At 41.3% G+C, this 25,183-nt stretch overlaps 1 protein-coding gene across 1 annotated transcript in view; it reads right to left on the reverse strand.

Annotated features, from left to right (window-relative positions):
* Nucleotides 1-469: 469 nt before the first annotated feature.
* The window catches only part of ano11 (anoctamin 11), a 49,132-nt gene continuing 24,418 nt past the window's right edge, over nucleotides 470-25,183 (reverse strand). Inside the window, exons 14-24 of the mRNA XM_059951949.1 lie at nucleotides 22,900-22,998; nucleotides 21,104-21,206; nucleotides 20,259-20,370; nucleotides 18,293-18,347; nucleotides 17,089-17,186; nucleotides 16,392-16,528; nucleotides 14,357-14,562; nucleotides 10,271-10,413; nucleotides 4,933-5,023; nucleotides 4,404-4,538; nucleotides 470-637 (exon numbers count right to left, since the gene is read on the reverse strand). Of these exons, the coding sequence (XP_059807932.1) occupies nucleotides 611-637; nucleotides 4,404-4,538; nucleotides 4,933-5,023; nucleotides 10,271-10,413; nucleotides 14,357-14,562; nucleotides 16,392-16,528; nucleotides 17,089-17,186; nucleotides 18,293-18,347; nucleotides 20,259-20,370; nucleotides 21,104-21,206; nucleotides 22,900-22,998 (1,206 nt within the window). The 3' untranslated portion in view covers nucleotides 470-610. The remainder of the gene's footprint in view (nucleotides 638-4,403; nucleotides 4,539-4,932; nucleotides 5,024-10,270; nucleotides 10,414-14,356; nucleotides 14,563-16,391; nucleotides 16,529-17,088; nucleotides 17,187-18,292; nucleotides 18,348-20,258; nucleotides 20,371-21,103; nucleotides 21,207-22,899; nucleotides 22,999-25,183) is intronic.

The raw sequence follows: 25,183 nt of genomic DNA on the forward strand, positions 1-25,183 counted from the left end.
CTTGCAACAAAACTGATTCCTTGTGCGATAATTGTTTGTATTCCTTTCCGATTATTTGTTATCCGCTTTGATTCATGTGGATGTGTTAATCCCTTGTGTAGCTTCAGGTAGGGTTTTGAGGATCCCAATCATTTCTGGTGCTAAACAGTGAGGATTATGAGAATGTTAAAAACCTGGGATGACACCGTTCCTTTGGGAGGCAGTCAGGCCAGTCTGAATTATCCCCAATTCCCCACTAACATAAAGAGAAGACAAGACCTGCAAAAGATCAGGACAGCAGAGTGGGAAGACAGGGTTAGCAAAAGGGAAATCACAAAACACAATCCTTAATGGTGAATGTGGTGAGGGCAAAGGCAGGGGACAGCAGGTGGCCAAGGCTGGCCCTTCTATCTATTGATATGGAAGTGCTTCACAGCCATGCAAAGCCAGCTGGCAGGGGTAGAACATGCTACGTCTGCAGCCAACACCAAACCAAAAGCACTGACATCTCAGCAAATCAACATCATCTTTGCGTCTCCCACCGTGGGGAGACTCCGGCTGGCTGTGTAATAGGGCATTCAGCCAATAAGCTCCTTCGTCCTGAGTCAAGGCCAAGCTGCCACTTACAGGCTTAGGGTACTGCAGGATATACCATTTCCTGTGGAGATATAATCAGGGAGATTAGAGATGTAAATGCATGAGCACATATTAATTTATCCGTTTAATGTGACTATTGCCAATACAAACTTTCTTCATTGCCCTTTAAGCAGAAATACATGCTTTTGCATCCACTTTCTCTTCACTGGATTTTCATTGTGGTAAAAGTATACCATTCCTCTAACTTGTGCAACTTAACACTGCACCTCCCTTAGTTCACTTTCTTCTTCAATAGAGAAACCAAAGATCAAAGTCAACCGGTCACAGGCTGCTCTGCTGATTTATCTTGTCTTACTATCTAAGGCGTAGAGACTTGTTACTAGACCACAGGGCAGTGGCTGTTGTCCTGACCTTAAAATCATCAAATGGAGATGGGAACTGCTTCACTAATTGGTGTCCACAGCAGTCAAGAAATCTGCAATCCCTTGACATAGGGAACCCTTTGCTTTTCCACACGTCCCTGCAGTTAGAACAGTTCACTCCAGGGGCAGGCCAGAATTTAATACAGAAAAGTAATGTTACTGCAGGAAACAAACATTAACAGTTCTTTTTACAACATGCTGCAATCAGTACAATTGAGGACAAGAACAGCAGTTTGCCATTTATATAGTGTCTTTAATGCTAGAAAATATCTTAAAGAAGCTTAGAGGAAACAAAAGAGATGTTAAAAGGAAAGACTGAACCTCAGGGTTTGAAAGAGGAGGTGGAAGGGTTTAGAAATGTATGGTAGCCAAACACAGATATCAATGCATAGCGTCTGTCTAACACACACACTCAAGATTACATACAGATAAAAACTCCACCCTTCCCCCCTCCACCCCCACACACAGACTCAATATAGATCCAAAACAAACTGTGCTGGTTCATTATGAAATCCATTGGATAAATTCTGAGTGGCTCACATCTAGGAGAGGCAGAGAATTCTAAAAAGAAAAGCAGAAGTTTGTTCAGCATTTCAGTCCTCCAGTTTTACAGCTAATTTGGTTCAGGCAGCTCGTGCTTTCCTCCTCAGTGACAGTGGCTCACCCTGGAACTCTGCAACAGCACCAATCTCTCTCAGACTGAATCTGACCCTCACTAAGCAACCACACCGGAATCTCAGCCTCCTTCTCCTTGGAATGAGCAAGGCAATAGCAAGGTGAAAATAATAAATAGAACCTTCCTGACATATTCCTGGTTGAGGCCAGTCAAACTATTCTGTAAGATCCCAACTGAGAACAGGTAGGAACTCTACTTTTGCAAACAAATTGACAATTTTGACATCATTACGCCCCAAAACAATTCTGAGATCACTAGCAACATCAGTCATCAGTTTACAAGGAAGAAGACGTGAAAGGATCTTTAGAAGCACTTGCAGAAATATTAACTATTGATTTCAGGCTTTCAAGTCTTCAGGAGTACCTGAAATCTTGTTTATTTTCTTTATCACCTGCCAGTTACCAAATCAAATCCCAGGTAAATTCCAGGACCCCCTGGCCATAAATTCCTTTAACCAATAGAAAGAGTAAGAAGCAAACTGTGGACTCATACCAAAACTTTTTAAAATGCTGAATCAACTTTACTGACAGATGGCCATATAATTACTCATTCAATTATCAGCAGGTTGATTTTGGAGATGATGGGATTAGCCTGTGAGGAGAGATTGAGTTGCTGGGATTATACTTGCTAGAATTCAGAATGAAAGGGGGTCTTTTAGAAACTTAAGAAAGGGTTTGATAAAATAGAGGCAGGAAAGTTGTTTCCACTGGCAAGTGTGACGAGAACGAGGGTACAAGATATTAAATTTACTTTCAACTTTGAATTAGCATCAAGATTCAGGGGAACAGATTTAGGGCAGAGATGAGGAGAAATAGTTTTTCCCAGAAAGCAGTGCATCTGTAGAATTCTCTGCCTAGAGGGAAACAGTAGAGGCTACCTCATTAAATATATTTAAGAAAGAGTGAGATAGATTTTTGCATAGCAGGGGAATGAAGGGTTATTGGGAAAAATCAGGTCAGTAGAGCTGAGTCCATGGCCAGAACATGATCTTATTAATAGCAGAGCAGGCTTGATAGGCCAGATGCCCTATTCTAGCTACTATCCCTCCCCCACCCCCCACCCAACTTCCTTTTCAGTCCTGAAGAAAGGTTTCAGGCCAAAACATCGACTGGTTATTCATTTCCATAGATGCTGCCTGACCTGCTGAGTTCCTCTAGCATTTTGAGTGTGTTTCTCGTATTTCTTGTGTTCTTATGTGACTAAGTATTGTTTCGATAAATTTTAAAATAGAAGATCCAAAGTGCTTCTTATTAACCTTTAGATAAAAGCTAATATGAGCAAATCATAGGGAGATTCTTAACAACTTCAAATAGTCTTGACCTAAAAATCTGTTATAATTTTGCACCTGCACTGAACTTCTCCGTAGCTGCTACACTTTATTCTACATTGTTCTTTGTTTAACCTTGTTCTCCCTCAATGCACATTGTAATGAATTGATCTGTATGAACAGTGTACAGGACATGTTTTTCACTGTATCTCAGTGCATATGACAATAATAAACAAATTCCAATATGATTGTTATTCATAAACAGGCTACAGAGGCATATATTGTTCTCAAATGCTCTGAGGAGATGCTAGTGAGCTATCTTCTTTAACCTGGCAGTCCTTGTACTCTCGTGCTGTTCCAGGATTTGAATCCACCTGCCATGGGGTAATGGAGATATATTTCCATTCAGGGTTGTGTGCGCCGTAAAGTGTGGTGATGCGCCAAGTGGCAGAGGCCCCTGCCCTTCTCGGTGGTAGAGGCAACGGGTTTGAGGGTGCTGTCACAGTTGTCTGGGTGAGTAGCTGCAGTCTGAGGCTCTGCACTGCGGCAGTGGTGGACAGACTGAACATTTAGGTTTATTAGATGAGTTACCAATGAAGAGGTTTGTGCTGGTTGGCATCAAGTTCCTGAGTGTTGTTGGAGCTGGATTCAACTCAGGCGATTGGAGGGAAACCCGTCAAACCTCAGACCTGCGCCTTGTAGGTGGCAGAACACTCAGAACTGAGTCAAACGCTACAGGAACAATCTGCTGGAAGAACTCAGTGGGTGAAGGAGGATCTGTGGGGGAAGGGCATTGTCTGTATCAGTGATGCACCATCAATAACTCACTCTGAGACGTGAAGGCGAGATATCGGCTTTTATTGACTGGAAGAAGGAACAAGCAGTGAGTGACCACCATGCTACATCCTGGAGACTGAGAGGCCGGGCTCAGGCCTCAATCGCCTTTATACGGGGTCTGTGGGAGGAGCCACGGGAGCAGTCAGCAGGGGGCGTGTCCAGACAGGTATATGTAGTTCACCACAATCAGAACTACATCAAAGCCATTCCTTTGCCCCCACAAATGCTATTTGACCTGCTGAACACATCCAGCAGACTGTTGTTCCAGATTCCAGCATCTAGTCCCTTATGTTTCCAATGGTGCAGAAAAAACAGCTTCTGAACTGCTCGTGTCAGAATTAGGTCTGATGCCAATAAGAGGAAAACACCCTGAGGCACTGAATCCTTGCTTGCTTGCTGTGGGAACCAGCATCACACCATCTTGTACATCATGGGCACGTATCCCCATGAACAAGCCACAGAATTCATTCCTTCATCTTACATTACTGTGAATCACATCGAGTGATTTAGTGAGCTTAATTATAATCACTTAATTGAAGTAAACATTCTAATCTGGTTGTTTGCTGCCTCGGACTGATGCATCACTACACTGTCGTTAACCTGGAGAAATTGCATGTTAACTCACCGACAGAAAAATGTCCTGGTTATCTGCCAACGCCTGCTTGGCGAGGTACCGCTCCCGTTTTATTTTCACCTCCAGCGACTCTGGGATGTCCAGCACCATCCAGTCAATTAGACGGAGGATGAAAAAGACTACATGCTACAGAACCAAAACACAGCAATTCAGTGATAAACCACACCAGTCCTTCAAAAGCAGCAATAGCTTTCAGAGCTAGCAGATCATGACATCAGAGAAAAATACAGTGTGGAGGATTATCTGCACAGAACCCACAAGCAGTCTGCAATCCCAAGAGTATGAAATGAGGAGTGGATTATAAGGATGTGATCAATGCCCAGAGGACTGTTTACCCATATTTTTATAAATGAGCTTTAAGAGAGGTTTGGCATTGACGTCTGAGCTCTAAGTTGAATACTTTCAGACCACAGTGTAATTTACACCGAGGTTAAGATTTAAGAGCAACCCAATTATCCAAAAGAAACAGGAAAAGACTACAGCTCTGAACACGGGGAAATGCTTCATTTCATGGAGTTACCTCAAAGGCAATGATGAATCCAAGTTGAACAGCCAGCAGCTTCCAATAGAACAAAGTCAGATTCCCATCTTGATCACGGAATGCTTTATACCTGTCGTTACATGTAAGAATCACATAAAAATTGCAACACAGGAACAAACTGCTTGATCCAAACAATCTATGATGGTGTTTAGGCGCTGTATATGGAGAGGACTGTTAATTCCACACACCCGACATATTCTCCATTAGTCATTTGTCTGACCTCCCTTTGACTGTCAACATATTTGTTGGTTGCAGTCACTAAATCTACTGATGCATTCCAAGACCTCACGATCCTCTATGTAAAAAAAGTCTCCAGCTCTCTGTTGTCCTAAGACTCTAGCTTTCAGATGAATATCTAAGTCCCAATTGCTCCAGAACCCTCAATCATCGGAACATATTTGTTTTTATTTGCCTAAGACTTTAAATGCCTCCATAAAATCATCAATAATCGCAGCTCTTTTAATTAAATCTGGCTCCGTTTGTACTTCCTCCACCCTAGTGAAACTTTGCTGTTGTCTCTCCATTTTCTTGGTAATCCTTTCTTTTATTGATCCCAAATTGCACACACAGCTAAAGTAATGGTAGTCATAAGATTCATGATTGTACTTGATTTACAGTTAATACTTCTTGGCATAATGTCAGTGATCCATATACTTTTTTTTACTGTCTTCTCCATTTGAGTTCCTGTCAAGCAACCATTTATTATGGAACTTAAGCATTCTCGGTATGGACAGGCTTCAATAAAACTCTTAAAGAAAGAAATGTACAGGCCTAGTTCAGTGCAAAAGACCATTTCATGTCCTAATTTTGAAAGGTGCGAGAAATGCTAATTATACGGTCGGCCTTCCTTTCCGCGAATTCTACATTCGTAAATTCAACCAACTGCAAATCGCAAAAACCTGGAAGTGCTCTTCCAACACTTGTTTTTCAAGCATGTGTAGACTCTTTTTCTTGTCATTATTCCCTAAATAATGCAGTATAACAACTATTTAAAATAGTATTTACATTGTATTAGGTATTATAAGTAATCTAGGGATGATTTAAAATATACGGGAGGATGTAAGTGGGTTATCATGGATCAGGATCGAAAAAATCGGAAGTTCTCTTACTAAGTAAGTCGGAACAGGTACATCTGGTATTATTTAGTGTTAGTTAGTCAAACATTTGCATTCGTATATAGTATATATTTTACCTTTCTATGCATATAAAACACTTAAGAACGTATGTTTCAGCGCTGGGTTCGGGAACAGAAGTTCCCGATTTCGATCTAGTGACAGATCGCTATCGAGTGCGCTCTCCACTGTGCCGGGTTGATGTGGAGGATCAAAAACCCAAAACCCCAAAACCCAATAATTAAACCATTGCATTGCTTAGTAATAATTGTAGCTTTCATCAGGGTAGGGCCTTTCTCACTTTATCCATTAAAATTGTTCCGATCGTTGACCGACATAGCCTAACGCTTTTCCAATGACCGATGGCATTTCACCTCTTTCCGATCGCTTTATTATTTCCACTTTATTTTCAATCGTTATCGTGATTATTTTTGTGAACAGAAACACTGCGGATTCAGATCTCTACCGCTGGGTCCGAATGTCCACCGCACTAGACAGGTTAAATAAGGTCTTGGGTTCCGCTGGGTCCTAAGGTCCACCGCATTGACACAGGATGAATAAGGGCTTGAGCATCCGCAAATTTTGGTATCCGCAAGGGGCCCAGGAACCAATACCTCACGGATAAGGAGGGCCGACTGCATCTCCTGCAACATGAACTCCAAATCATCACCCAATAACCCACTTAAAGGAGAGAGTGCAAACTAACCATCTACAGATAGTTATAGAGTAACATACAGTTGGGTTTCCATTCAGCTACAGCCCTCACTTAGCTAGAAATTACAGCTCATCCTTATTCGCTGTATTACATTTCTAAATGGGAGCTCCTCCACTAAACATGTGTGTCGTATCCAGAAGACTAAAAGCTAAGGTAGGTTATTGCTAATACAGGCAGTCCCCGGGTTACGTATGAGTTCCGTTCCTGAGTCCGTCTTTAAGTCGGATTTGTACGTAAGTCGGAACAAGTACATCCGGTATTATTTAGTGTCAGTTAGTCAAACATTTGTCTTAGTATATAGTATATATTTTACCTTTCTATGCATATAAAACACTTAAGAAACGTATGTATTCCAATAACAAACCACTGCGTTACTTAGTAATAATCAGGGCAGGGCCTTTCACATGCTCCATTATTCTCACTTTATCCGTTATCCTTTAAAATTGTTCCGATCGTTGACCGACTGTAGCCTAACGTTTTTCCAATGACCGATGGCATTTCACCTCTTTCCAAACGCTTTATGTTCAATCGCGATCGCTTCCCGTCAATGGAACAGAAACACTGTGGGCAGCGGGTCCTGACCTCCACCGGCTCTCGAGGTCCGCTGGGTCTTAAGGACCACAGCACTGAATTCCCCGGGTCCACACTGAGTCAGGCTAAGTGGGACAAGCGGGGGCTGTGCTGGGTTTGGGTGTTTGCTCCTCCACAATATTCCGCGTGGGAATTTAAACTGGAGGTGGCAGTGGTTTTCTTACGAGGTCAGGTTGCGAGCTCGACATCAACCCGGCACAGATGGTACGGGAGTCACTGGATCAACATCAACCCGGCACAGGAGCGGTCTGTCACTGGATCGAACTCGGGAACCTCTGTTCTCCAGCCCGGTGCTGATTTCACTGTGCCACCAGCAGACTGGAACCGGGGGGTGGGGGGGGGGGGTGGGGTCAGGGAGAATCTTACTAAGAAAAATTTGAGCCAAATACAAAGTTAAACACTCAACACAGTGTCAACAGCAACGACTTAAAATGGCAGACGGCGTTCTCCTTTCTCGGTTCATAAGTACCAGTTGTCCGTAAGTCGGACGTTCGTAACTCGGGGACTACCAGTAATTAAATGTCAATCTCATAATTTAACTCCTGTCTCTTGCTGCAAGGCTTGCTTCTTGTTTTACTGAGTTGCAAATGACAGACATAGGTTGCAGATTATTACTCCAGTTATTGAAGAAATCTGAAGTTCGTAATGCAATAAATAAGATGAAGAAAGGAAAGGCAGCAGGTCCTGATGAATTAGTAATAGGACAAATTATCACCCTTGAAGATTATGAAATTGAAAAACTTACTGATTTAATCAATGACATTTCTGAGATTCAAATAATACCAGAAGAGATGAAAAAATCAGTATTTATCACTCTTCCTAAGAAATCTGGAGCAAAAAAATGTGAATTACACAGGACCATAAGTTTAATGAGTCATATCATTAAGATACTTCTAAGAATTTTGTTGACAAGAGCTAAAAGTAAAATACAAGCTGAAATAGGTAAAGAACAATGTGATTTTGTGAAAGCCAAAGGTTCAAGAAACACGATATTGATGTTAAGGATACCAACAGAACGAGCTATCCAAATGCAAAAAGATTTGTTTGTTTTATCGACTACACCAAAACATTTGATAAACTGAAGCACAACAAGTTATTTGAAGTATTACCGGAAACTCTGGGTCTAGATTCAAAAGACCTCTGCCTAATCAGAAATCTGTACTGGGAACAAACTGCTGCTGTAAGAATAGATGGAGAAGTGAGTCAGTTTACGAAAATCAAGAGAGGCGTAAGACAACGGTGTGTTTTCTCCTGATTCATTTAATGTGTACAGTGAAACAATATTACAAAAAATAAGAGACATCCTGGGTATCAAAGTTGGCAATGAAAACAACATTAATTTCAGAAATGCGGATGACACTGTGTTAATTGCAAGTACGGAGGAAGAACTACAAAACTTAATTGATGTAGTTGTTGAAGAAAGTGCAAAAATGGGTCTACCTATCAATTGCAAAAAGATAGAATGTATGGTGATATCCAGAAAGAAGGAGAATCCTATCTGCAGGCTGAGAATAAACGAGGAAGACATAAAACAAGTACAGAACTTTTGCTACTTAGGAAGCTGGGTGACATCAGATGGCAGGTGTGACATGGACATCAAAAGAATTGGGATGGCAAAAGAAACCTTTACGAGAATGAAGAGTATACTGACCAACACTAAACTAGGCATGACAACCTGCCTCAGAGTACTGAAATGTTACGTTTATCCAGTTATGTTATATGGCTCAGAATGTTGGACAATATCTAGTAACATGAGGAAATCAATTGAAGTAGCGGAGATGTGCTTTTTGAGGAGGATGCAAAGAATATCATGGATGAAACAAATATCTAATGAGGATGTCATGAATGGAGCAAGCACAAAAAGAGAAATAATGTATGAGATCATGAAAAAGCAACGTAACTTCATTGGACACGTGATTAGGAAAGAGGAGTTAGAATGCATGGTAATAATGGAAAAGATTGAAGGGAAGAAAGCAAGAAGAAGGCAAAGACAAATGATGGAGACAGCAGCCAGAGAACTGGAAATGAATACCAATGAATGGATCCACTTGACCCGAAACAGGAGTGTGTGGCCATGGCGGTCAAAGGTCAAACTGGGCATGGCACCTGATGATGATGATTGAAGAAATGAGTTGCTGATGTGCTGATGTTGTCATTACATGTATCAACAGGGCAAACTGCACGCAGAAGAACCTGGTCCAATTTCACAATGGTTGGGATTTAATGCTACTGCGTTAAAATATATAAATATTTTTAAAAAACAGGTTCAAGTCCTTCCCAGTTGTTGACCAAGTCGGTTTAGTGCCCTTTGCTATTTAAATATCAAGTTCATGTTTACCTCTTCTATCACTATTTTTAGTCCCAAAGCAACCAGGTTAAAGGCATCAGAGATATTCCAATGACCACAGCTATGCCATGAGAAAATTTAGTAACCTTTCCATCTGCCTCTTCGGTTTCATTCCCATTATCTAAAACCACCAGCTCACCTTCTGTCATGGCTTCCTCTCTTACCCACCACAAACACTTCCCGGATACTTTCAAGTTCCAAAGATTTACACTCCACAGCCCTCTAGATTGAAGAATTCCAGAGATTCACCACCATCTGTCAAAAGTTCCTGCTTACCACAATTTCAAATGGTTGCCCCTTAACTTGTCAATATATCTGCCCTATTGACATCCTCACACTTGAAGACATCTTAACTTCTACCATCAAGATGGTATATCTTTCATTAAGATACCCACACTCTTCTAAATTCCAAAGAGTGCAGATCTAATTTCTTCAGCCGTTCATGGTAAGACAACCCTCTCATCCCAAGAATGATAGACGGATGTCCCCCTACTGAAGACTGGATGAAACCTGCTTGTATTATTTGTATGAGGTATACCTAGATGGTCTTACCTACATAAAGTGTAGTTGCTGCTCACATAGCTGTAGGGAGCATATGCCAGGGTGAAGTTCACATAACCATCCAGGCTGCCATCGTGTTCAAACTGATAGAGTAGACGGGGCAGGAATTCAGATGTAAACGCAATCAGGAAAGCCTGGAGTGGGAAAGGGAACAAGCTCAGACACAACTAGATGGCTAATAGACTGTATGCAAAAGCAGTCACATTCTGCACAAGTCAAGACATACTGTATATTAAAATACACTATTAAAACAATAAAAACTTCATGCCATCTTAAAAGTTCCTTCCACCAAGCAATTCATCTGATCAGCCATTCTAGTTAGCCTCCCTCACCCCCTCTACCTGAGTCACTGTCCTATAAACACTTTAAACCACTTCTTATAGTGCTGTTTACATCATAAATACATGCTGGTAGTTATGTATTTCTGCATATTTTATTCTGTATCCATACTTTAACCTCTAACTTATTTTATAGTAAGTTTTAATATAATTCTTTATTCTTAATATTTTTTGAATTTTGCTATTTTTATTTCATGTTGCACCATTACACCACAGCAAATGTCTAATAATATATCATGAATAAAGTTGTTCCTTAATCCTTGACACACACAAGGCATTGTATACACAATACAAATGTTTTCCCAAGTATCTAAAATGTTTAACTTTAATTGGCTAACATCAATACCCTTTATCTATAATATAAATAGAAACATAGAAAACCTACAGCACAATACAGGCCCTTCAGCCCACAAAGTTGTGCTGAACATTTCCCTACTTTAGAAATTACTAGACTTCCCCATAGCCCTCTATTTTTCTAAGCTCCACGTACCTATCCAAAAGTCTCTTAAAAGACCCTATCGTTTCCACCTCCACCACCGTTGCTGGCAGCCCATTCCACGCACTCACCACTCTCTACGTAAAAAACTTACCCCTCTGACATCTCCTCTGTACCTACTCCCCAGCACCTTAAACCTGTGCCCTCTTGTAGCAGCTATTTAAGCCTTGGGAAAAAGCCTCTGACTATCCACACTATCAATGCCTCTCATCATCTTATACATCTCTATCAGGTCATCTCTCATCCTCCGTCGCTTCAAGGAGAAAAGTTCACTCAACCTGTTTTCATAAGGCATGCTCCCTGATCCAGGCAACATCCTTGTAAATCTCCTTTGCACCCTTTCTATGGTTTCCACAGCCTTCCTATAGTGAGGCGACCAGAACTGAGCACAGTACTCCAAGTGGGGTCTGACCAGGCTCCTATATAGCTGCAACATTACCTCTTGGCAACTAAGTTCAATTCCATGATTGATGAAAGCCAATACACTGTATGCCTTAACCACAGAGTCAACCTGCGCAGCTGTTTTGAGTGTCCTATGGACTCAAACCCCAAGATCCCTCTGATCCTCCACAATGCCAAGAGTTTTACCATTAATACTATATTCTGCCATCATACTTGACCCACCAAAATGAACCACTTCACACTTAACTGGGTTGAACTCCATTTGCCACTTCTCAGCCCAGTTTTGCATCCTATCGATGTCCCTCTGTAACCCCTGGCAGCCCTCCACACTATCCACAACACCCCCAACCTTTGTCTCATCAGCAAATTTACTAACCCATCCCTCCACTTCCTCATCCAGGTCACTTATAAAAATCACGAAGAGTAAGGGTCCCAGAACAGATCCCTAAGGCACACCACTGGTCACTGACCTCTATGCAGAATATGACCTGTTTGCAACTACTCTTTGCCTTCTGTGGGCAAGCCAGTTCTGGATTAACATAGCAATGTCCCCTTGGATCCTGTGCCTCCTTACTTTCTCAAAAAGCCTTGCTTGTGATACCTTATCAAATGCCTTGCTGAAATCCATATACACTACATCTACTGCTCTACCTCCGTCAATGTGTTTAGTCACATCCTCAGAAAATTCAATCAGGCTCGTAAGGCACAATCTGCCTTTGACAAAGCCATGCTGACTACTCCTAATCATATTATACCTCTTCAAATGTTCATAAATCCTGCCTCTCAGGATCTTCTCCATCATCTTACCAACCACTTTATTATTATTACAAATATTACCTTTATTACTGCCTGAACAGTCTCCAGTACAAAAATATTCATGCCTTCAATAAGTCCACTAATTGGTTTCTAGTTTCAACTCTCACACTTATATTCATTGTGATAGTGTTTTGAAATTAAGACTTGTGTTTTCAGGTGGAATTATCCTAATTCCACAATTCAGTCTTTGATACTAATATTCATGCCTTCACTAATCTCACAGTCATTAATTGTACCAATCACTTCTGCATTAATATTCAGAGTTCCACTAATTTTAATCCATCACTAGCATTAATTTTTCAACTAACCAATCAAAGATGTACTTGCCACTTTAGTCATACCAATACTTTCACAAAAGGGGTTTTCTAAAATTTTTGTAAAATTGCATCTAATAATTTTAAATATAGTTTAATTTAGTTATAATTAAATTTAAAATCACACCAAGTATGTGGTGAAAATAACTGGATCGTTCCAATGCTTCAGGCTCCAGTTATAATAATCTGAGGGAAAATCCCAGCTCTGATCCCAGCACCTTGCTGAATTAATTGATTTCACACAGGGCAGCATCTGTATTGTTATAATTGGCCTCTATCATGTGAGGTTTGGGAGCACAAGTACAGCGACTGTTCCTTTCCTGATTACCAACCTGCTGCGGTTCAATTAGTGGTGTGCCCATCGAGTCTTAAGAGGCTTGAGAACAAAATTAAGGCTGACACCAGTGCAGCAGAGAGAGAAGTGCTGCCTTTGGAAATGTACCTTCCGACGGAAGGTATGCATCAACCCTCTTGGATAGATAGAAGAAATTCACTGGCAATATCTCCCAAAGGAGAATTCTCACTGGCATTCTCCTTTAACCAACACCATGACAGGGTTTGCTGTATGTAACTTGGCAAGGTTCTCTGCATTATTGCAGTGATCACTTTTAGAGAAATATTTCATCCGTGAAGCTTGTAGAGATGTTTGAAGATAAGTGTTTTGTAACCACAAGAGTTACTTCTATTTTGCCCTTTATTGGACTCACTGTATCTGCATTCTTTGGGAGAACAGGACTGAGCTTAAGCACTGTAAAAAAAAAGTTCTACAACATCTATTGTCTAAAAGTAGAAAGAGGCCACTGAGCGGTGACAATTTGGTAATACCCCTGACGATTAAGACTCGTGATTGTGGCTAGGATCTTGCACAGAATTTGAATGGAATGCCTCTCACTGTTGCTACTTTTTTGAATAAATCATTTTGCCTTTATTGGAGAAGTTGCTGTGGTCCCTGCCAATGGCTTTGCTTCCTCTGAGTGAGATGACCTAACCTGCACTACATTTACACTACCCGCTGCATCCGCAAAGCAAACAGCATTACGAAGGACCCCATGCACCCCTCATACAAACTCTTCTCCCTCCTGCCGTCTAGGAAAAGGCTCTGAAGCATTCGGGTTCTCACGGCCATACTATATAATAGTTTCTTCCCCCAAGCTATCAGACTCCTCAATACCCAGAGCCTGGACTGACACCTGACTGCCCTATCGTCCTGTTTATTATTTATTGTAATGCCTGCACTGTTTTGTGCACTTTATGCAGTCCTGGGTAAGTCTGTAGTCTAGTTTTTTTTTCTGTGTTGTTTTTTACGTAGTTCAGTCTAGTTTTTGTACTGTGTCATGTAACACCATGGTCCTGAAAAAACGTTGTCTCATTTTTACTATGTACTGTACCAGCAATTATGGTCGAAATGACAATAAAAGTGACTTGACTTGATTGGACTGCCTGCTGTGATCCACCATCACCAACACTAACCCTTCACCCAACACCCTGGCCCCACCCACCCCATCTATCATATTGCCAACAGAGACTTTATTTCAAAGCATAATGACTTTGGGTGAGTTATCAGAGGGTTATTTACAGTAAAATTAGCAGTAGTCACAACTCATGGAAAGAAACGGCAGAAAAAAGTAGGAGAAGTACAGGAATTGGTTGGATCGGCAATGCAAGGGGGGAGGAGAAATCTCACAGTGAAGTCCTGTTCGATGCTACTCACGTTGACGATTACTGAGAGCTGAGCCAGTGCTTCTAGAATGTTGAACCAGACCCCGATGTTCTGAGCACGCTCAGCCACCGGTCTCCGGTATTCACACACAAACTTCTGAGCATCCAGCCGGATCTCCACCCAGTTGTTGAGCATGGCAAAGAGAGGGGCCAGCGGAAAGGCTGCCACAAAGATAGTGATGAAGCCAAACTGCAGCACTGGCAAGAGAAACATAGGCCAAGAATCAGGAACCTTAGCTCTCTGCTTCCTCGTATCTGCCTTCCACTTGCTTCCCGGAAGTTGCTACACTACAGAAGACCTGTGCTAGATTTTTGTACTAATACAAGTTTTACTTATTTACTCACATATAAATTTTACACACACACTCAGAGTTTTAGGGGCAGCTTCTTTCTCTGTGCCATCAGATTTCTGAATGAATAATGAACACTGTCTCGCTATTTCTGCTATCTTTTTGCACTGCATATTTTAGTTTCTATACCATGTGTTATAAATGATATATATATTATATATTGCATTGAACTGCTACCACAAAACATCAACTTTCTTGACCCACGTCAGTGATAATAAACCTGATTTTGAAAGCCATTTGTATTTAAGCAGATTGTAAGTCGGCCCTCCTTATCCACAACGGATTGGTTCCAAGACCCCGCCGCGGATACCAAAAATTGCGGATGCTCAAGTCCCTTATTTAACCTGGCTCAATGCAGTGGTCTTTAGGACCCAGCGGAACCCCGGATCTTATTTAACCTGTCTCAGTGCGGTGGACATCAGGACCTGACGGTGCAGCTCTGAATCCGCAGTGTTTCTGTTCACGAAATGAATCACGATCACGACTGAAAATAAGGTGGAAGTAATAAAGCGATCAGAAAGAGGTGAAATGCCATCCATCATTGGAAAAGTGTTAGGCTACAGTCGGTCAACGATCGGAACAATTTTAATGGAGCATGTGAAAGGCCCTGCCCCGATGAAAGCTACAATTATTACTAAGCAATGCAGTGGTTTAATTATTGAAATACATATGTTTCTTAAGTGTTTTATATGCATAGAAAGGTAAAATATGTACTATATACTAAGAAAAACGTTTGACTAACTGACGATAAATAATACCTGTTCTGACTTCAAATCCGACTTAAAGACAGACTCTGGATTGGAACTCATTCATAACCTGGGGACTGCCTGTACTTTTAAGTCATTTCTAGATTACTTATAATACCTAATACAATGTAAATGCTATGTAAATAGTTGTTATACTGTATTGTTTAGGGAATAATGATGAGAAAAAATAGCCTGTACATGCTCAAATAATGAGTTTTGGAGAGAGAACTTCCAGGTTTTCCCGATCCGCAGTTGGTTGAATCCGCGCCTGCGGAATCTGTGGATAAGGAGGGCCAACTGTACTTACATACCCATTAAGTTTTTATAACTGGTGATAATACCATCACCTAAACAATGTGTACACACGTTACATTAGAATTTGAACATTTATTCAATCGCCTCAAAAATTGCTAATGTTTTCTGCATCATAATTCTGCACAATACAGAATGTTACTGCATACCCAATGGTTCTCATTGCTCATTTTGGAAATGACTTCCTGTGGTTCTGGTCCATTGAAAAGTCCATTGTAATCACTTAGTCAGATCTTTTCATGCACTATTGTAATACACGCGAGCCACATGATTTAAATCAAAATGTGCAGGAAATATTACAGTACGTGACACTGCACAGAATCACTGGATATATCACAAGATATATTTACTGTATGAGCTTCATTGAATCATTATAACATTACTACTGATTTTCAATGGTCACAGCTATCAGATATCACTGAACCTAACTGTAACTGAATATCACCAACACCAGACAAATTCCCATCTGCAATTCTATTCCAATGAGATTCAAAGCTCCTGAAATTACACATTGAACCATAATACCAAATACATTTCTATCTGGTTTGCAGTTGCATTTCTGAACTGTATTAAGTTGTGGACACTGCAGGAGATTAAACAAATTGCTCCTTTCGCTTACCCATTTCTAGATACTCTTCAAACAGTCCCTCAGAATTAATGAGTTCATAGTCGTCCTCCCATCGCTTAGGCTCCTGACAGATCTGGGAACCCCTGACGATAGCCAATTTCCGCTTCTGCCACCAGGCCTTCAGCTTCCTGAGAAATGCACACAACAACAGAATTCAGTCACCTACACTGCAAGAAGGTGAGCCAAGGTAGAAAAGTGCATCAATGTTGGGCTCTGATTGGTTGCTAGAGGGCCATGAGTTCCATTAACATTTTATAAAAGCGCACTGCCACCTGCACTTAAATGTGCCATCTTAGATTTTCACTGAACTCCACATCTAGGCGGCATAATGGTCCTGAAGGCTAAGAATACCAAAGTGCACTTTTAGACCATAGCTTCAATGCATCTACTGAATGGTGCATCACAGCAGATCCATTAGTTCCATTATTCTGTGCTTCACAAGTAATGCCAGAATTTATACATTGATCTATGCTTATGTCAAGAGTCAGTCAGTTCAGAACCAAGGTTACCAAGGCACATTTCTGAATTGCAGGCATCTACTCAGGCAGCCACAACTACCACATTCCACTGCGCAGGTCTCACTGCAGAGGTGAATCTTGCCAGGATACAGACATTCCTAACGTTCTCTCAAGATGTTCCTTCCCCAAGTGTTCTGCGTGCTGTAAAGGAAATGTAAATATCTACTCACGGGATAACAAACTCTTGAATGTTGTTGATGATCTGCTTCCCCACCATTATGATGAAGAGTTGCTGAGCAAGTTCGATGAGACACCCACCTGGGCCGCACTGTTAGAAAAAGAGCAAGTGAACTCACACATATTACAGTGTCCCTCAGGACGAAATATCACAATGGACAGGGAGAAGAGAAACTGAAATGATCTAGCTATATAAACACCATGGCTACCAAAGCAGGTCAAAGACTAGGAACCCTGTGGCATGTTAACTCACCTCCAAGTCATTCACCATCCTAACTTGGAAACATATCGCCGTTCCTTCATTGTCGCTGGCTCAAAATCATGGAATTCCCTCCCTAACAGCACCGTGGGTGTATCTACACCTCAGGGACCGCAGTGGTTCAAGAAGGCAGCTCATCACCACCTTCTCAAGGGCAACTAGGGATGGGCAATAAATGATGGCTTAGCTGACGACAACCACATCTCGTAAATATATAAATAAATAAGAAAGAGTGATATGAAGCAAACAGGGCATGTTTATTCAGAATGAGCTAACTCTAAAATTATTTTCACAATAAATCGCTGATGAGAGCAGGACTTCACTGTGCATGTCCTGATGACAGAGGACTGTGCTTGATTCAGGGGATCCAGAGATCTGATGATAACTCCTCATTCTCATACTTCACCGCTACTCTTAAGCCATACCCTGTTGTGTATTTCACAATTTCCTCCTGGTTGTTAAAGATACTTTAATAATTAACCGCTCTTCTCACAGTCACTATACAAGTGTTTCAGGCCACGTAACTGGGTCACCCACGGATGTCCCACTCTCTGTTACATTTTCAAATGAGACTTATCCACAGAAACAAAAAAAAAATTAAAATGCAAATACTCAAAGAAAAGCAGATATACAGAAAAGGTCAGTCAGCCTCTGAGAAAGACACCTTAAAGTTTTAGGTGTGACTTCAAATCAATGAGAAACATAACAAACTTTCATTTTGATTTGTGGAGCAATGGTCACCCATAACCGAGGAAGAGAGGGAAGGATTCTGAAGGAAGTGATGAAAAGTTGCTGAGCACGTTCAGTCAGACAGGTTTAGTGAGTAGGTACCATACTCTCTCTTGCTCTGGAAGAATTTATCCACATGGACATAACCTTAGGGAAAAGGGGGAGAAATCTGGGAAAAAGAAGTCCTGTCCAAATGGTCTCATACTCACATCTTCATTCCTCATCCCAAATAGCTTGCCATAATGTCCTGGATATCCCACAAACCTTAGTAAAAACAAGATATCCTTTAAAAAAAGAACTCCACTCTCAGCAACAACAATCTGCATTTATATAATCAAGTTAAACCGATAAATTGTACCAAGGTATAGTGAAAACCTTGTCTTGCATACCATTCATATAGATCAACTCATTACAACAGTGCTTTGAGGTAAACAATATCAGAGTGCAGAATAAAATGCTACAGAGGAAGTGCAGTACAGGTATACAATAAGGTGCAAGGTCATCACGAGGTAGATTGTGAGGTAGAGTCCATTTTATCATAGTAGGAAACCATTCAATCGTCTTATAACAGTGAGAGAGAAGGCTCACTTGTGCCTGGAGGTATGTGCCTGCAGGCTTTTGTATCTTCAGCCCAATGGGAAGGGAGAGAAGAAAGAATATGCACAATGGGTGCGGGTCTTTGTTAGTGTTGACTGCTTTACCATGGCAGCAAGAAGTGCCCTCCTCATATCCTAGTTATTCTCTCTTTACACCTGCCCCATCAGGCCGAAGATTCAAAAGCTTCACTAGGCTCAAGGACATCTTCTATCCTTCTGTTATAAGATACTCAATAAAGATGAACTGTTGCTCTCTCAGTCTACTCTGTGATGGCATTTGCACTTTCTCTTTAACTATAACACTAGATGCCCACCATTCGGACCATGCCGGCTCTTTGCAGCTACCATTAGGCAAGAGGTACAGAAGCTTGAAGTCCCACATCCACAAGAACAGCCCTTGAACCCATCTGTTCTTGAACCAACCAGCATAACCCTAATCTCTTGAATTTAGCAAAACTATGACCATTTTGATCACAATGCACTAAAATGGATGTTGTTTTTGTTCCAGTTTTGCTTTTTTTGTAAACATGGCTTTCTTGTTACTGCTGGTTATATGATGTTATGTGCCTCTAATGATGCTGCAAGTAAGTTTGCCATTGCACTTCTTCTGCATATGACAATAAACTCGACTTTGATTTTGCATTTTTTATCCTTTCATAGTGCCTCAATGTACTTACGTTTGGAATGATCTGTCTCAATGGCACACAGACAAAAGCCTTTCACTGTATCCCAGCACATATGACAAATAATAGACCAGTTACTAATTATAGCAGCCATAATGTAGTAACAGATTCCAAGGCACTTCTCAATGACTAATCAAATTAATACTGTTATTCAGTTAATACAAATAATTCAGTAAATTTAGAATTGAAAATTACAGTTAGAAATGGTAATAATGAAAGTACTAGACTGCCTAAAGTAAATTCTTCTGGTTCACAAACATCATACAGGGACAGAAATGTGGTGTCCCTATTCAGTCTCACTCCAGGCTCTTAGTAATGTGGTTGATTCTTAACTGCTCTTAAATGGTCTAGCAAGCAACTCAATTTTGTGGATATGAACAATACATAAGTAAAAATTATAAAGTTGGACTGGAAAGAGAGAGAGATCATGAGGAAATGCAAACATGAGTTTCAGAATGTTAAATCTGACAGATAGAGTAGATGCTTCATGGGTGTATGGTCAGGTTCAGTGTGAGGTAGCAAGAGTGCTGTGAAGGTCTGGCTATATGTTCAGTAAGCACAGGAAATCAGGTTTATATCCTGATGAGCAATAAACTAACATAGAAGACACAATGAACAGTTCTGATTTCAGTAGAGTGAGGATGGAGGAAAGACATATAGGTCAAGGTATTGGAGCTTTGGAGAAGCAAATGTTCTGATCACCATTACACTCTAATAAGGGTTTCACCAGAAACTGGATTCTCAGACACTGATACATCTGAATCTTTGTTTACTGCTTGCACTTATCTTAGTGGGAATGCCACATAATTGCTTATCATCGTATGAACTACTCTGGAAAAATTCCAGTAGGCGATCATCTTTCCATTTGAATATTAAACTATTTCTTTCTGACGCACCGTCCTTTCACAAAAGCCACGTAGAATGGGGAGGAGTAGAAGTTCACAAACTGGAACACAAAGACTTTAAAGGTGAAGGCATCCTCAAATTGAGTCTGTGTGCGATGCATCTCTGGACAAGACAAAGAAATAAGTATCGATACATAGTTAGGACCAGGAATCCGCATGTGTGTACATGTACATATAAATAATGCTCTCAGATGAAACACAAACACAAACACCCGCCGCCACCACCACAGGCATATTCCAAATTATACATGCAGTGGATGCACAGACAGCCGACACAGAATCTGACTCATACTATCACACCCCCAATTAATGCACACATTAGGTATATTCTGTGCATAGTCCAACTACATTTTTGTTTTGCAGCTACCATGTAAATGTGGTTTTCGGCTCTCATTTGGGACTGTAGCATTAATAGGTCAGTGAAATCTGCTAAACTTGTTCCAGATTGTCAATATCTATTGTTCGTCCTGCAGAACCATTACAAATGTGCAAATTTGAACCTTACTATCATTTTGGAAAATGAATCTTTATAATCACTTCTAAATTGTACTGACACGTTTATGCAAGTTCATTAGCTCCAGTCTTTGACACTTCCCAAATCTCAGAGTTATTCTAATATTATCAGGGCATGTAAAATTATTTAGTGCATTCTGTCAGGAAATGGTTATAATCTGGATTAAAACCAAAAGCAAAGGTGCTATCAGAAGTCTAACTGACATCAAAGGTACTAAAAGCACTCAGGGATGAACCTAACTTTGATCAATGCTGGGACATCATACACAAAGTGAGACTGACTCCAGAATCACTATGCTGGTGGCCTATGATGTTTCCCTTACCCCATCTAGTGAGTTTTTCGGCAAGTGAAGTGTAGATCTGGCCCATCAGCAGGATGAGTACAAGGTTAACCATGGAGCCACTGATGTTTGCAATGTTTCCAGCCTGTCAGGGAATGAAGCATTGCACTGAGTACAACTCCAATAATTACAATACTCATAATATAACAACAGTGTATATAAAATGGGGCCTTGTATGGGCAATTAAGACCTGTTGCTGTTGTGAAATCACACCTAGTAAGAGTTAATGGCTCCAGAGGAGGAGAAAGAAAGATTGGACTTCAAGGCTATGCTGCAGGAGATACCCAAATGATGAAACCAGAATGCCCACACTGCTGAATGATTGCCTGCTACACCCTCACACCCTTCCTATTCCCACCTCTACAACATTAGCAAAGGTTTAAGGACTTTCTGCATGGATATGATATCTGGATATTATGAATCAAAGTCTACCATCACCATGCAGATGTCAGGATTGACATTAATTGCAAAAAAGAGATAGACAACCAGTTTAGATATCTACCCCTGTTGTCTAGACCAAGTGTTTTATTCTTCTGTGCATCCCCTTCCATCTGCCAAATCTCCTGCTGTGGCTTTCTTCTGACATTCAGTGCTTGCCCAATTTATCTTTCTCTGGATACAAGTCTCATCAGAACTCTTCTTCCCATCATAACCTTCAGTTAGCCTAAATATTTTCCCTGCCAGTTTGTCACATTTCTTTGCAAGACAATATTTGCAATGAAGATGGGATTAGCTGCATGTTGTTGCAGCTATGAGTTGAGGAACACAGCTTCCCATTCCCAACATCCCATGACTTTGGTCATTTTCAGGTCAGCTACAGCTCTCTATTCACTATTCTGTCAAATACTCTCAGTCACAGGCAGTGTAAGACTCTGAACACTACCTCAACAATGTCCTTTTTCCTCAGTTCAGAGGAGGACGTACTAATGCAACAGAGTATAGTTTTTCAACTCTCATGCCCATGAAATTGCTGGTTACAGCAGATATAAGCAGTAGCTATTCAAAATTGATTTTGGGTTAAAGACTCAAGGTAAGATAAATGATTGTGCTCAATCCTACTGCAGCATTTCAAGCACCACCCTAGGGATTCATTCCTTCTATCACATAATTTGTGAATCATCTACGAAACATACTGAGTTACTCATTTAGGCTACTCTAACATCACTTTCCAAACCTGCAGCCTTTACCACCAAAAAAGACAAGATCTTCAGACTTCAGACAAGGGCTACCATCCACGTGCCCCCTTCAAGTTACACACAATTCTAACTTCGAAATATATTGCTGTTCTTTCATTGGTTGATTGAGATATGGCACGAAATAGGCCCTTCCAGCCACACCACCCAGCAACCCCCGATTTAATCCGAGCCTAATCTTGGGGCAATTTACAATACCAACTGGAACGCCTTTGGACTGTGGGAGGAAACTGGAGCACCCGGAGGAAACCCACACAGTCACGGGGAGAACACACAAACTCCTTACAGGCAGCGGCGGGAATTGAACCTGGGTCTCCTATAGTGTAAAGCATTTTGCTAACTACTATGCTGCCATGCTGCCCTGGACTGCTGGGTCTAATCCTGGAACTCCTTCCTCAATAATGCTGTGGGACTAGCTGTAATAGAAGGACTTGTGGAGATAGAAGAAGGTGGCTCACCACTTGAGCAGGACATTTACCAAGAGACAATAAATATAGGCCTTGCCACCAACTCCCAAATCCCAAATGAACGTGAATATGCAAATCACCCCAAATTAATTAAAACAATGCGAATCCTGTTTCTCACCTGGGTCATTAGAATGGGATTGCCTGTGTGGTACATCATTACACTGATAATCCCACGGTACATGATGACTGTCACCAGGAAGATCATCACTACAAAGAGCTGGGCAAGGCAGGAGATAGATGAAATAGAATGAGTGACAATTGTGGACAGGGTCAGGGTGTGAGAAAGGGACCAATGGGTTGGAGGAGGGAATAGGACAGAGGAGGGAAAAAAGAAATGGAGAAATGGAAATATGAGAGAGAGACAGAGAGAGAGAGAGAAAAGGAAGTACAAGAATGATAGGATGAATGAGAAAAGAGGACAGATAAAATGAAAGGAAAGCCAAAATAACAATTGTTAATGTTGCATCATAGTTAGTAAAGCAATAAATCTCATATGACATTCTCAGAAAGCTTCGCACACTCTGGATTAGACTCGTTTGGTCAAATATTCCCACCATTCCCCATAATCACTCAGCCCATTAGCTCCATCAAAACAGTGTGGTCTTTCCCAATAATGATTGTGCAATGTGGTAACTGTCCTACACTCAGCATCTCCTTGAACGTAGAAGAGAACGTTTCCAAGTTAAATCACACCAATGGCAAAACTGTATTCACTTCCATATGAGGTGCACATCAGCACAGCTAACCTTTCTCCAATGTACCAATGACAGCGTTGTTCATGGATCTCTCCCATAAACAATGTGTTGAGCAGCTATGTGTGTCAACGTGCACAAAGACCTTCAGCCACTGACTCATCCCTGGGCTGCGTTCACCATGAAACACATGCAATGTTGACTCTCAGCTTCCCTTACACAAGGTCTCTGCATGCAGCCACTGCATATCCCCGCCACATCCTGCAGAGTCAGAGCACTGCCCTTGTGAAGAAATCATTTTGCCTAGTTTGATTTCGGTGAGGAATAGGTGGCCCTGCAAGCACAAGGGTGGTCAGCCATTCATATAACCTCAGGGGCTCAGGTGCCTGCATAAGATACTTTTCAGTGAGGATTTTCTCTGCATTTGGCGTATACAGTGGCAAGCTGACACACAAAATATGAAGCTTAAGCCCAGCCTTTTGTGGGAATTGTCACCCTATCAGGCTCTGCTTATACAAACATTTATAGTTGTTTCCCTAGGTCTGTTCCACTTCTCCTGAGGCACACAGAACCCTCTCCTGGCAAGCATCCCATTGACTGGAACTTGTGAATGTAGGAACCTTTCCATCTAACCAGCCCCCTCAGTCTCCTTGTGGATTGGGGCTGGTCTGGTGTACACCGTGTGCCTTTAAGAGATGGCGTTTTCCTTTAGTTGCCATCCAGAGATATGCAATACTGAGCAAGTTCTGAATCTTGCAAGCCCAGGTGTATCGCTTATTTCTGAAGGTAAACCTTCCTAATGTGGTTGCAAACACCTTTCTGACTAATGTTTTTTTTGCAGAACATCTGATTTGATGTCAGCACTATATGCAGTTGTTTAAGTGCACCGAAACTGAGCAAGAATCCAAATTTTTAAGCAAATGTACTGCAAAGCAACACTGACAAATACTTGAAATCTTTCCACATGGAAGGTGGAGCTTAAACGTTTGATGATTCTGAGGCAGCTAATATCCATGCTGCTGTCTGAGACAGCTAATCTCCATGCTGCTGTCTGAGACAGCTAATCTCCATGCTGCTGTCTGAGACAGCTAATCTCCATGCTGCTGTCTGAGACAGCTAATCTTCATGCTGCTGTCTGAGACAGCTAATCTCCATGCTGCTGTCTGAGACAGCTAATCTTCATGCTGCTGTCTGAGACAGCTAATCTCCATGCTGCTATCTGAGGCAGCTAATATCCATGCTGCTGTCTGAGACAGCTAATATCCAGGCTGTTATCTGAGACAGCTAATATCCATGCTGCTGTCTGAGACAGCTAATATCCATGCTGTTATCTGAGACAGCTAATATCCATGCTGCTGTCTGAGACAGCTAATCTCCATGCTGCTGTCTGAGACAGCTAATCTCCATGCTGCTGTCTGAGACAGCTAATCTCCATGCTGCTGTCTGAGACAGCTAATCTTCATGCTGCTGTCTGAGACAGCTAATCTCCATGCTGCTGTCTGAGACAGCTAATCTCCATGCTGCTGTCTGAGACAGCTAATATCCATGCTGTTATCTGAGACAGCTAATATCCATGCTGCTGTCTGAGACAGCTAATATCCATGCTGCTGTCTGAGACAGCTAATATCCATGCTGTTATCTGAGACAGCTAATATCCATGCTGCTGTCTGAGACAGCTAATATCCATGCTGCTGTCTGAGACAGCTAATA

Source organism: Hypanus sabinus, chromosome 27, assembly GCF_030144855.1.
Source record: "Hypanus sabinus isolate sHypSab1 chromosome 27, sHypSab1.hap1, whole genome shotgun sequence".
NCBI lineage: Eukaryota > Metazoa > Chordata > Chondrichthyes > Myliobatiformes > Dasyatidae > Hypanus > Hypanus sabinus.